Source organism: Carassius gibelio, chromosome B15 (assembly GCF_023724105.1).
Source record: "Carassius gibelio isolate Cgi1373 ecotype wild population from Czech Republic chromosome B15, carGib1.2-hapl.c, whole genome shotgun sequence".
In the NCBI taxonomy this organism is placed as follows: domain Eukaryota; kingdom Metazoa; phylum Chordata; class Actinopteri; order Cypriniformes; family Cyprinidae; genus Carassius; species Carassius gibelio.
In genome coordinates, this window is record NC_068410.1 from 22973315 (window position 1) to 22987865 (window position 14551).

Below are 14551 nucleotides of genomic sequence, written 5' to 3' on the forward strand. Positions count from 1 at the left end.
ACGCTTGCACTAGTAGGAACATCATAGACTGTCGCCCACCAACAAGTCCATTGTTGTATTTAGACATTGCTCATAGTGTCCTCTAGAGAGATCCTCCACCGGGAAATCACAACAAGACAAAAGTCTGACCCAAAACGGCCAATCCTTTTATTGTGTTTTTTCTGTATTTTTCTACATTTAATGATGAAAATAAGGCCCTGTACAGTTCACTTCAGCATCGAGTACAATAACAATTATTTTACAATTTATACACATTGAAATATAATAATGCTGAAAAAACACAAACTGCGCCCCATCCATTTAAACTGCTTTCAGAGAGGACCCTTCAAAATAAAACACTTTTAAGTCATCTTTTACGATTGGCCATGTTAGACATGAAAAAGAAAGAAAAAACGGGGCAAGGGGACAAAAGACAGCCAAACCACCATTTATATGCTGTGTAAGTGTTACTCCATCAGTCTTTAGTAAAAGCATGCTTTGAACCAAACGCTACACTCCTACTCAGACACACATTTGACAAGCTTACAGGTAAAGCACTGATGGCGAATACCTGTACATCCAGATCACTTACACAGATATAAGAGAACAACTCGGAAGGGATTTCATGATATGAATGGGTCGTACTGATATCTAATGCTGGGAAACTGTGTGGCTTACTGTATTTATTCTGTTGTAGGATTGTGAAGACACTCAAAGATAACCTCTCTCACAGAGACCAAGTGTTGAATCTAATCCAGTGGAAAGCCTCATGGGAATCGAAAAGAACAATTTAAAGGTTTCTTCTCAGTTTATTCCCAGTACGAATGACGACAAAGGCAAAAAATGCATAAAATAAAAATAACATCCCGTGTGAGGTGTGTAACAAAGTCCCAAAACAATACTCGCTCGCTCACTCGCACGCTCACTCATGCCAGATTTAATAGCGCTCCGTGTTCATGCTACGTATGTGTACACTTTGCGATCTTCTGGTGTTCTTGCCAAGTATTCTCTCTCGATAAGTCCTTCAATACGCTTTTTAATGACCACAGGACTGGGGAGGAACCGTGCCTTCAGCTGCTGTGTTACCTACAGACAGAAACACACAGGATCAAACTGAAGCTCTAGAAACAACGGTTCAAATAACAGCTTTTGGATATCTGAAGTATTTCCACAAGAAGTCTCCACACCTCTGCTACTAGAACATTGTGCTGCATCTTCTTTCTGGACTTCATGATTCGGACGATAGCCGCCTCGATCTCGTGTTTCCTGTCATCGTCCACTTTCTGCCGCGTCTCCTTCCTCTCGGGGTCAGATTCTCCCTGCTTGGCTGCGACTGAAGAGACGTGACACACCGGTTACAGAAAAACACTTTCCAAACGATTAACTAGCAGAGCTGCTGAAAAGTAGCACGGGTGTAGCTCTAAACGATGTGTGTATAACGATAGTTATTATCCTGAAATACTGTATTTGTGAGGAACACCACAATACAGTCATAATGTGACATTCATAAGGGATGAGCGACATGGATGTAACAATGATCTTGCAATTTCGGTCATTTAACAGTAAATATAAATAATGGAATGTGCCAATAACAATAACTAACAGATGGTTATGAACAATGCTGAATATGAATCTATTGGTTACAAAAATAGTCAATAAATTGTTCTTTAACACCAAGATTGAAAAAACCGAAGCTAATTCAGGCTTGAACGCTAGAGGGCACAACACGAACATGAGCAGGACACTACAGGAGCATGTTCAACACTGCAGGAATCAGCACATGCATTGTACGGAGCACAATCACATTTATTAGATATTCTCCTATTGTAATCCAATGCAAAGAGAGCGAGTGGTAATTGTAAAAGCTGTTATCTGAAGCTGTAGAATGATATTTGTAAGATCATGTGACACTGGAGTGATGGAGCTTTGCCTTCACAATAATAAATACTATTTTAAAATTACTTAAAAATAACAACACTGTTATTTCAAATTGTATTTGTATGGGTTTTCATCCTTGCTGAATCTCTGAGTCTCAGGCTGGCCGTTACCTGTCTGAATCTTGACTCTGTGCAGTCTGGAGGTGAACTGGTCGTTGACAGTGAAGACGTGGCCGCTCTCGATCTCTTTAGACTTGGGCTCTTTGGTGAGGACTCGCTGTGTGGGCTTCCCACAGGCCAGAGACTGCAGCGCCCGCACCAGCTCTCTCTCGGGGATATCCGTCTCCTGCTGGATCTCCTGCCAAAACAACAGGGACGTGTGGGAAAATACAGCAATGCCTTTTAATTCCACCTACAGGCTGATGAATGAGCTCTATGAGTGCAGGCCAGGACAACAAGTAACCAGTGCCTACATTCTTATAGGAGTTATTATAGCCATTCAACATTATAGAAAAAACATTATATAAAAGCCGTCACAGTAGGTGCACCTTTATATCCTATTTACTCCTAAAGACTGCATGTCATCACCTAAACAATACAGTTGAGCACCTTCTGAAAGGGTACGGCATGGTGTATAACTGAGAAACTGCAACTGATCAACAACTATAAACTGAAACAATCTTTCAATGAACGTTTACACAGACCTGTTCTAATGAAAGTCACGTTTAGCTGTGCCTTGTATATCAAATGAGTCTGGGGATGTTTCTGAACAGTGCTCACAGTTATTATTCCTCACAGTTTCATTATAAATTTAGGAGTAATAAAAAAAAAAAAGATAGTTTAAAATAAAATTTTAGGACTTTCTAAGGCTTTTCAAGCACTACTTTTGGATTCTTAAAGGCTATAAATCGCATCTTATCACAATTCTAAAAAAAAAAAGTACTTAAAATATACTAATATAGGTGGTCCAAGACATTTGTGCAGCACTATTGTTGAATACATTAACAGAGAGCTTCAGCACTGGAACCAGTTAACTAGGTCATCATTATAATATAATCTCACCACTCGTTCGCACTAACACTTTTGAAATTGCCCAAGCTTTGCAAAATGTGTCCCGAGTGCAGTACCTCGAATGTGGATTTCTCCCGGTTGTTGAAAAGCATGAGGATTGTCATCTGGAATGTGGAAACCTGCAGGATGTGCTTCCTGGCGTTAGATCCCGTGACCTGAGCCCCTCCGACCATATCTGAGCCATCCTCCTGAAGAACACACAAAACTATAATCATCACAGCTTCCATTAAGAGACTGCTTCCATTAGTGACTGCTGCTTACCTTTTTGACGGGGCCATAGAAGGTGGCGTTGAGGTCTGCTGACCCCATGTGATGCTGTAATGTGAGCTGCCTGCCGCTGTGCTTCGCCAAATAAAACCTGCAATCACAGAGTTAAATTAAACTTCCTTTCTTCTAAAGGGAAAGTTCTTGCCAAATGAGTTAAAAACTGAAACAAAGCTATGATGAAATACAACAATCAACACCTTCTAAAGACCTCGAAAGCATGTCTCGGTGAAGGGGGGATGCTACATTTGGGAGTCGCTGACTGGGTCGGCCAGTATCCCGTCGTTAGCACCCTCACTGTGAGGTCGACACCACCTAAAGACACCTGAGAAGAAAACACCATTCAATCTCCATCCGCTCGGTCTCACTGTGCAACCGAGGCGTTTATCCATCTGCATCTCACCCCTGTCGACGTGAGGTGCTGCCGAAACTCATCCATGGTGGTGTTAGAGATGCTCATGTCCCTGAACATGCCTTCCAGTTTAGACGTGAACTGACAGCCACACTCCGTCTGAGGGAAGAGAAACGTCAGGTGAGACACACACACACACACACACACACACACACACACACACGGTGTCAGGACTCTGAACAGCAGCACATCTTGCCTTCAGCTTGGAGATCATGTTCTTCTCCGAGTCGTCAGACACGCTCTTGTTGGTGAGGAGTCTTCTGGCCAGGTGCTGCTTGTAGTAGCGCTCAAACACGTCCTTCTCCTGCATGAACCTGAACAACACCATGGCTTTATCCAAGATGGACTCCACCTCCTGCTCCGTCAGCTAAAGTACAGACAACAGAAAAACACTGTGGATTAACCACTGACTTCACATACATAAAACTGCTGTGCACTCATGGACAGAGGTTTTAGAAATGAAGGTTTAGTGTTTAAACTACTCATCTACACTAAACGATCGGATTCAGGATTTAAGACGTGACTAGAGAAACTCACTCCTTTCACTCCTTTCTTCAGCTTGTCGTCGATGAAGAGCGAGAGGTACTCGGGCGAGCGAGAGTTGAGGTTCAAGAAGTACTCGAAGTCCCCTGCGATGGTCTGCTTGAATAAACGGTCGTTGTTAAAGGACTCTTGCAGGAAGCGATCGAAGCGTGACTTCAAATCCAGAAGACCCTAAGAAAGGAAGAGAGGAAGGATATAGAGGGTCTTGCGCACATCTCGCGTGTTCTGGGATCGTGTTAGAGATCATCTCTGGTACCTGGATGTAGTCGACGGGGTTCTTGCCTTCTCCTTCCTCAGACACCAGAGCTTTGCCCTGCTCCCTCAGATAGGAGCTCATACACTCACACATGGTCTTCAGGCCATTCGGCACTCTGCTGAACAACTTGTACATGCAGGCCAGGTCTGCACGCACACACACACAGATATTATCTCTAAAACCTCTAACCACTGATGATCATGTTAATCTTCTATTTAACGCTCATTGTGTGTTTCATTCAAGATCATTAAATGTTCCAATTTGGTTTTTCTTTGCTTGTGCTAAATCTCAATTCTTTCGACCATTAAGCTGCACAGACACTTCTTTCAAAACTGTGTTACATAGAGGAAACCATGCAAAAACGTCATATTCCCATGATGGTCACGGGGTGAAAGCTTCTGGCATTTTCTTTGATTTAACAAAACATTTATTGTTAATAATAGTCTACTGGTGTTGAACTTTTAGTCACTCTGAATTTGAATTGCCTTGAGCTTTTGAGTAGACCTGTAAAACGCCAAAAGTTTACATTTTTTCTGAGAAATATTTAGCTTTTTTTTTCTTATTTTGTATTACTTCTGAACATAAGTGTCAATTCTTAGAAACTGAGATTAATGCATCGTCTGAAAGCTGAATAAATCATCTCTCCATTGATGTGTGGTTTGTTCGGAGGACAATATTTGTCTGAGATACAACTATTAGAAAATCTGGAATCTGAGGGAGCAAAAAAATCTAGATATTGAGAAAATCATCTTTAAAGTTGTTCAGATGAAGTTCTTAGCAATGCATATTACTAATCAAAAATGAAGTTTAGATATATTTACGGTAGGAGACTTAGAAAATATCTTCATGGAACATGATCTTAATATCCTAATGATTTTTGGCATAAAAGAACAAATAATGATTTTGACTCACACAATGTATTGTTGGCTATTGCTACAAATACACCCCAGAGACTTCAGACTGCTTTTGTGCTCCAGGGTCACAATTGGTCATTTTTTAGGCAAGTTTGGATAATATTTGTCTTCATATTTCTTGCATATATTCTGCAAAGATATTTAATGAGTGAATTTGTTTTACATTTTCACTCTTGAACGTCATGTGTGCTGCGCTTGGAACAGAACTTTCTTTATCCAGATTATTAATAAAGTGAATGTTTCCTGAATCATGTTGCAAGTTAAGTTTGTAATTTGACTAGTTATATTTTTTTCATAAGAATCAAATTCATTATCTTGAATCAGTCAGACTCAGAAATTGTGTAAAATGGTGATAAAACGGACAGCTAACACTATAAGAGTCTTTAGCAGTGATAATAAATGACTGAGATGAGGACAGCGCACCTTCTGTCTTTCCATTCTTGAGCATGTGCACCAGGCCCGAGTTCTCCATCTCTACGATGGTCTTCATGTGTTTGGAGATCAGCTCTCTCTCCACCACCTTCACGATCGGCTCCTCCGTCGTTTTATCCAGACAGTGGATCACTCGCTCGATCTCCTCGTTTATCCGTGCCTCCACTTTCTTTATGTACACGCTCGCACTGTTCTCAGCTAAAAACTTCTGACTCTCCATCTGAAAAACATTGATAGAGTTAAAACAAATGAACAGGGAGAAGCAAACAGAAAACAACCACATTAATGAAGAAATCATGACATATTCAGTCATTATTTACTCCCATTAATGTCATTCTAAACCAAAAATACCAAAATACTAATAATCTTCTCATTAAAGTCTGGTCACTTCAACATTCAGTTTAGTTCAACAGTAGTTGAGAAAGAAAGAATGAACCTTACACAGGTTTGGAACAACGTAATAGTGCCCCTGATAAGCAGACAGCATGTTTATTCTTTGGGTCAGCTTTCACTTTAAAATGCTAATATACACACTCACTGTGATACCAACTACAGCCCATCTGATAGAGAAATAATAATGCAATAAAATGCAACAAACCTGAAAGAATTCAGCAGACATTTCTAAGAATGGGGCTTCGAAATCCTCTTCATAGACGGACCGTCCTTCCAAGCCCAAAATCATCAGCATCTGACAAGCGTTACGAATGGCCCCCCTGAATGAAGACGAGCACTGATTACAGTATACACGTAGAAAACTGCATTGACTTCCCTTACTGCAGTTAATAAGGGCATACTAATATGATATGTGCAGACCTGCAAGGGAACTAACGTTACTCTGTCCTGACCTGATTTCACATTTTTGTTAAAAAGGCTAATTAAGATGCAACGCTGTCATGAGGTCTACAGTCTCGCCGCTTCCGCGCAGTTTGATGATCAATGAATACGGTGCATTTACATCAACAGACCGCTTATGATCAACTGATGATGAATTATGACAGTGTTTAAGAGTAAGAGTACATATTTGATCTCCCTCATCTCTTTAAACCTGGCATTATTGTGTGCACATTAGCAAAAGTATAGTTTAATAGATTAAAAATAGTGCCTTAATAGTGATTAATCTTAATTAATAACATACAAAATAAAAGTTTTTGTTTACATAATGTGTGTGTACTGTGTATAATTATGTATATATAAATACAAACACATACAGTATCTATTTTGAAAATATTTAAATGCCTGCCTTTAATTTATAAACAAAAGTAATTCTGAAAAATATACATACATACACACATACATACATATATATATATATAAAATAAATATACACAGTACACACACATATATTATGCAAATAATGTTTTAATTTAATGTTTTATTTTGGATGTGATTAATCGTTTGACAGCACTAATTCAAAATAAAGTGTTTGTGTGGTAACAAAAGGCCATATTATGATTACTCTCACACAGTTTTCTGCATGATCTTAATGTTTGATGCTACTCAGACTAAACACAGACGCTCACCTGTCCACCACCTCTCCTTTCCTCTCACGGGCGATCATGTCCAGTAAGGTCTGCTTCAGATGGTCCCGAATGCAGCCGTAACGCACCACCTGATCTCTGAAGATGATGAGACCCAGATTATAGACGTTCTCCACGTTGTTCTGCTGAACATACACCCGGTCCTGAACAAAGACAGAAGAGGAGAGAGGCAGAGAAGAATGAAGCGAATGCAGAGGATAAAGCTCTTCCAAGCAACATCAATTTGGTTGGAAACCTAATACACAACTATCCAGATTTCTTCCTTTAGCACAGCTTCTGGAGCCATATCTGGGTTCCAGCAGTGTTCGCACATTTATAGGAAACAGTCTGTTCAAATTTAAGGATGCTCCTTAGTAACCTCCATCACCCAAATATCGCAGTACAGCTGTATAACTGTAGGAAAGATTAAAGTTGTTTAAAAAACAGTGGTCAATTATGTTTTTAGTAAAGGTTGACCGATGTATCGGTTTTGCCGATTAATCGGCACCGATAATTGATTGCTTGAACAATCTGCAAAAATCCATGCCGATAGTTTCCTGGGTTGTGTCCGTTTCTGGAGCGGCGTTTGTCTTTCTGTGGCTCTAATAAAGTCTGTATGCTTAATTCAGATCGCTCTTTCTGTTTGCTCCGTTTTGTTTTAAACACTGAACTTCAAACTTATCTTTGCCTCATTGTTCATTCTTGAAGTAAACTCATGTCCATTTGGTGAATAAATAAACAGTTTTAGACTGCTGCTGGAGTTGAACGCGATGTGTCCGGTGTGTGTCTGATACTGGTGAGTTCTCCTAGACTCAGCACTAGGGATGGGTACAGAGAACCGGTATTTTTTGGATGGTTAGTAACTGGGTCGATACCAGAGTACCGATAAGCTTCAGGACAAATGATACTGTTATCGATACTTGTGTTGTTTTATCTCTGTGTACTTCAATGTTAACGAAGAATTATAAGATGTTGTCATTTCCCTACACTGAAATATGTGGCCAAAGTTTGCTCGACGTGCGTGTTATCCAGCACATGTGCTGTGTGTGTGTGTGTGTGTGTGTGTGTGCAGTCAGTCATCACGACAAGAGTGAAACATTCAAAAGTGTGGGCTCTCGTTACAAATCTAAGTGACACCGGTGTCAGATGCAATATATGCAGTAGTGTAATAGTGAATGAAAGAGGCAACACAACTAATATAATGAAACATTTACTAACAAAAACACAGCATATACCTCAAGCAATGTGCTGTATTATGATTCGTGACTCTAGCTACGTCTACAACTTGTAAGACACATTCACATCAAATGTCAATTCAGCAGTAGTTAAACTCATGAGACACTGCACTTATTCGATATTTTAACTTTTCTGTTCCTGCGTTCCTCTGAATTATTACTGTTCCGAAACCAGTTCGGGTGGAAAACATACCGGTTAATAACGCTATTTAAAAAAAAAAACAATATTATGCGTCTATAATTTGCCTAATAATAATGTAAAGTGCTTCGTTTCCATATGCAGGCATTACAGTTCTTACCGTGCGCTCGCTCGTTGGCTTTGTTGGAAGGAGGACACCGACAGGGAGCTCGGCAGATCATAACACTTGATTTATTAAACATGAAGAGGTGAACATTAGGAATTAGCCACATCTGATCACACAGTGTGCGTCATCTCTCTCTCTCTCTACCTCTCATAACTCTCATAATTCTAATCGCTGGTCTCTGTTCTCGTGATATTACCTTTATATCTAATTTAAAGTTATAGAACATTAATTTTAACCTTAATTTTCACTCCCAACAATAAAAATAATGTAATAATAATAAAGTACAGCGTTTTATTTCCTCAAAAAGAAAAAATAGAGATCTAATGTCAGTCAATAGCACGATGAGGTTAGTCATCTTTTCTAGATTTTGGCCAAATGTAGGCTACTAAAAAAAAAAAAAAATCTATCAACACTTTAAAGACATCAAAGTTTTTTAAAGATATTTAAAAATATTTTCTGCATTGTAATAAAATAAATTAAAAAAATAAAATAAAAAACAAGGATGAAAGATTGCGATTTGCTTTACCAAATAATGAAGGCTAAAACGCCTGTAGTCTAAAGCAAAATGTTTACAAACATTATAAAAACAACTATTAGTTTCTCTCGAAAACAAAACAAGTTTATGCAATAAAAACATCAATCCAAAAACAAATTAATTTAAGCTGAAGCTGATGCCTGCGTCTCTCATCCGTCAGAATCCAAATGTTTCCATGTTGCAGACGTATCTGGATGCTAAAATATTATTATATAGTGTTTGTACTTTTATCTACATAAAACATCCTCCTTCAAATTGGCTTTATCAGCACAGGGAGGCGCGGTCATGCTGAACTGTCTGATGTTGTAGGAATAGCAACTGCTACTCAATCACTTTGTTTTTACCAGAAATGATAGTGAAATGCTTATTATAAACACTTATGTAAGGGTTATGGTTACAATTTTTACTACAAAGTAATCCCTTGCCTTAACCACTTCGTTAAAAATCATTTTATGTTTTTTTAGAAACCTTTACTGCACAGAATTACACAGGTAGACTACTGCACAACAGAAATAACCCCATAATACCATCCGAGTTTGTTTTCAAAAGTATTTTCCAAGTAATAATACACATCTGATTCAGCGCATAACTGCATCAATTTAATAACTAAAAAAGAATGCAATTAATATTGTCATCTTCAACTTGTTAATGAAGGTGTTTGCAAGGCACCCCTAAAAACTGTTTACAATGTTCTGTAAAATACCAAATCCATGAAGTGAGCCAACATTTAGATGAGAAAACTGCAGTGAGAGTCTGCTAAATTTAGATGAATTTCAGGCCTTGGAAAAAATGAGAGATTTCTTAAAATGTCTGTTACATTGCAAAGAAGAAAGTCAGTTTTGAAATAACATGAGAGTGAGAGTATTGTGACATAAGTAGTATTTTTAGGTGAACTACTCCTTAAACGCCCCCAAAATCATTTCCCATTTCCCAAAAGCATTGTTTGTGAGCTATGGTGGTTTGTTCCACTGAACAAATGATTGAACAAGCATCAATAGTTGCTTTTGGGAAACAAGCCTCAGAATGACACAGCAATGTCGTGCTAGCTCTGTAATAAGCAAACACACACGAAGAAGCATCTTCAAGACAAAATCAATCAACATGCAATGAAAGCTCGTCATGGACCCACCATGTACATCAAGATGTCTCTGATCATCACCATAGCTGTCTGATGGTCATTCCAGGCTTGATTCAGTGTTTGCAGGAAGTTGTTATTCAGGGAGTTTAACACATCTTCTCGCACCTTTAAACAGACAAAAACTGGACATGAGTACAGCATAAACATGTCTTCCTGCTGATTCATATCAGCGAGTAGAAACAACTCTGTGTAATCAGTCAATGAAGCACTCGTCTCACATGAGGTGAACATCACACCTTGAACCCTCTTAAAAGAGCAGATCTCACATCATCAAACCAACACTTACTGTTACACACCAAGACAAACGAACAGCTGTTAATGAGATTGTGCAGACACATGCTTTCACTATTTTAATCTTTTTTGTCCAGGGACAGTGAATAGCAGAAGACAAATATTGAACCGGCCTATTGTGATTAATTTATAAATCATTTTAAGAAGTGAGTGTCAGAAACAGCTGATACTGATAGTTCAATGGTAATGTTGTGCTGTATGGTTTAAGTTTTCTTAAGCTCTCAAATGCTTGAGATGCAGTATGATAGCCGTCTCAGAAAACTTGACTACATGTAGTACTACACAACTGGACTCAATACGAATTCATCTGAAACTATTTCAGGCAAAAAAACCTCTCACAACTGATGCTGTAAACTAATTCAGTCCACTACTAGAACACACAAAGTCTTAAACTAATAACACAACTCAAACTATTATATTATAACTGATATTTCGCTTCAGATATAATAACCCTCAAATAAATAAAGAATTCAATTGAACATAAGACACTTCATAACTCTTTGTGTCAGATCTGCTCAATCATACTATTAACAGTAAATAAGCTCTTCTCTAGAGTTTCCCTTTTATAGCTAACTAACTAACTAACTAACTAACTGACTAACTGTGAACACTGCACAACTTTCTTGAGGTAAATGTAATGTTAATTGACTTACTGTTCACAAGCTGTTTTAATTGTTGAAACTCTGGTTGAGTGATTACTTGAGGCTTGCTGTATCTCAGTAGTGTTCTGTACTCTCAACATTCATTCACATGTATTTAGTCCTATAACTTTTATTAAAGTGAAAGAGCTGATGCCAGTTGAACTGAAGCAGCTAAAGCCATCCGTCACTCCACATTTAAGAGCTTCAAAACGGCATTTACGGGTTGATTTTCATGATAAAACGGTTGAATTTGAAAGCTGAGACATTGTTTCTTATCAGAATGCTAGATAAAAGGGAAAAACCTGCATTAACAGCACCTTTTTACATTAATGTGTTATTATTGCATTATTATTACCTAAATTCTACAGGTAGTCTGCATGCTGTCTGACACGTTTCCACTGCCTTTTGATTGACAAGATATAATAATCTCTGATCATCAGTTGATTTAAACGAGTTTAGTGCTGATAATTACTTTTATCGGCCAATACATCGGTGCATCAGAAACAAAAAAAGCTGTGAACTTGCGGTCAAAGAGTGAAATTACATTTTAATTAAGACCAACTTTCTTTTTTCACATTGGTCTAATCAGACAAACTGAACGAGAAAATCTGAGTACTTCTAGTCAGGCTCGCAGGATATGATCCTCTGTGCATGCATGAACTTCATACAATAGCATCTACCAAACACATAAGAGTACATGCATCGTTTCTCGTGCCAGATCTGGTACTCGGCCAGAAGATCTGCTCCAGGTTAGACACAATCACCCTCGCCGTGGAGAAGAAGCACAGAGACGTCTGGGTCTTACTTTGTTAATGAGATGTTCGGTGACCACCTCCCTGAGGCCCGTGTAGAGCTTCTCCCCGTGCTTGTGCAGGACCATGGTGTAGGCGTTCCTGTAGAGCTCCTCGAAGCTCAGCCCACTGTTGTTCTTCCTCTGAATCTCCTGGATGGCATTTTTCAGGAGGTCCCAGATGTTGTTGACATACTTCTCATCCATGGTCATCTGAGACGAAGCAGAGAGAAGAGGACAAGCCATCAGGAGAGAAAAGGTGATACATGAAGCTACCTAATGTTTGAGGGTTACCAAATCCAAAGGTTGTGCAATCTTTCACCCTTCCTTTGAAAGACATCGTTCAACCAAAAATTTAAACCTGTCATGATTTACTCACCTTCATGTTGTTCTAAACCATTAAGAATTTAATTCTTCTGTTGAACACAACAGAAGGTATTTGGTAACCAAAATGTTGCTGGTAGCCATTGAGTTTTTTTTTTCTTTCTATAAAAGTCACGAAGGTGAGTAAATTAAGATAAAACTTTACTTTTTGAGTGAACTATCCCTTTAAGGTTGTTCAATCCAAGAATGGCATCTATAATCATAACTGTAACATTATAATGATCATCCCACTTCTAGAAGAGTCCACACAACACAAGGGTAATGACACAGAAAAATGTCAGAATCCCTTTAATTTTTACTACTAATGACAGTCAATTAGAATCTATTCTGCTTTAAAGAGCTCATGTGGATGCCAATGTAGTTCTTACTGTTGGTATGAATGTGTGAACGTGATGGCATTTCATAAGATATTATCAGTATCAGAACAATGGCATTTATTATGAAGAAAGAAAGCAGAGTCAAAAAGAAACATTCCACAAAAATGTAAAATAAAAAAAGGTTCAACAGGTCAAAATGCAGATTGGGTTACTGTGTGATTTTGAGCTTATAAATTGCCCATAGTTAATAAAACTAACAGCAGCTGATGATCCAAGCAAGAAAATGTACAGCATCATTCTGTATTTGTTTGACCATACAGCACTCTGTTTGTTGTTTTATGACACGCATACATGGTAGTTTACCATATCCACAGTCTACTGAGGCAAAGCAAGCTAAACACACAAGTCTTCTTGGCCGAGATGATATGATAAAAGGGAGTTGTCTCAGTTTTGATTATCTTAATAAAGCTCTTCTTCCCATGTGTTCTGGGTAGTCTTTACATAAAGCTGTCAAGTAAAATCATGTGATTCTGGATAAGGGTTGTCTGATGGCAGGAATGATTCATCATTTTCTCAATTTACAAATACCCCATCATCTGACGTCACGGCCATTAACAGTCATGAGTTAACAGCTTAAAGCGGATCTCAATGCATCTGGGGTTTACAGTATATTGACTGTTTAGATCGAGAATACTGTACAGATCCACATAGGACACTATAGCAGCGTAACGTCAATGCGTATGACGTCACACCCGCATCAAACTGTACATGTATGACGCCAAACCTCGTCACAGACAAACCGACCTCCCACAAACAACATTACTAGAACTAATGTTTTGATTAGTGACACACTTACTGTTGATTGAATGAGTTCACCGAGAAAACGTATGCAATAAAACCAGTGTATTTGTGTCACTGCGTAATTAGTTGAGATCATCTGCTGCTGATAAACAGGTTAGCCAACTAACGTTAGCAGGCTCGCTAACTTGTGTCAGTAGTTATTAGCTTGACATAAAAACAACGCAAGAGCTTGTAACCCAAGACCAGAGTGACGCCTCCCTAATGAAGGTCATTGGACTATTTGTTGGATTTGGGTGAACACAGAGGTCGGTGTGAAGGGATTTGTTCACACAGGCCTGCTCGCTCGGATCCCCGCAGCTCGAGTGGCGCTCTCGCCGGCTCTGAGCGCTCATACTCACGGGAAAGGCTCGTATCCTCATCTTGGTGTCTTTTTTAGTCCCCCCTTTGCTGAGATTTGACATGTCTGGCTTATTCCCCGCCGTTGTTTCCTTTCACATGAAGGTCTTCTCTAACAAAAGACGGGGAGCAGGTATAAAGATCCCCGCTTGACCTTCTTTATGAGTCTGGCTCCTCGGACTTGTTGACAGGCGCCTCTTCGCTCCGAGAGATGGCGGACGCGCAAATCTCGCAGACTCTCGTCTCACCGTTGAGGAAACTCTCGTGAGATCTCTCACCATGTACTGCAGACCATTGAATATATTCAGCCTTGAAAACGAGTTAGAAACGTGTAATTTGGTTAATAACTGTATTGCTGATAACGTTAGTGTTATTAGCTAAAAACTGTTGTTTTACAAAAAAACTCGATGGTTTAGAAAACCTTTTTTTATTTAAAATGTATTTATTTATTTA

At 38.9% G+C, this 14551-nt stretch overlaps 1 protein-coding gene across 1 annotated transcript; it reads right to left on the reverse strand.

Moving 5' to 3' along the window:
- Nucleotides 1–123: 123 nt before the first annotated feature.
- Nucleotides 124–14328, reverse strand: LOC127973095 (cullin-3). Its single transcript, XM_052577146.1, has 16 exons — nucleotides 14101–14328; nucleotides 12216–12413; nucleotides 10470–10583; nucleotides 7269–7429; nucleotides 6347–6461; nucleotides 5740–5968; nucleotides 4403–4548; nucleotides 4141–4317; nucleotides 3800–3970; nucleotides 3595–3702; nucleotides 3392–3516; nucleotides 3189–3285; nucleotides 2984–3115; nucleotides 2028–2214; nucleotides 1167–1312; nucleotides 124–1065 (listed from the first exon to the last, which is right to left on the reverse strand). The coding sequence occupies exons 1-16, from the start codon at nucleotides 14161–14163 to the stop codon at nucleotides 934–936; spliced, it is 2301 nt and encodes a 766-aa protein (XP_052433106.1). The 5' UTR covers nucleotides 14164–14328; the 3' UTR covers nucleotides 124–933.
- Nucleotides 14329–14551: the final 223 nt, after the last annotated feature.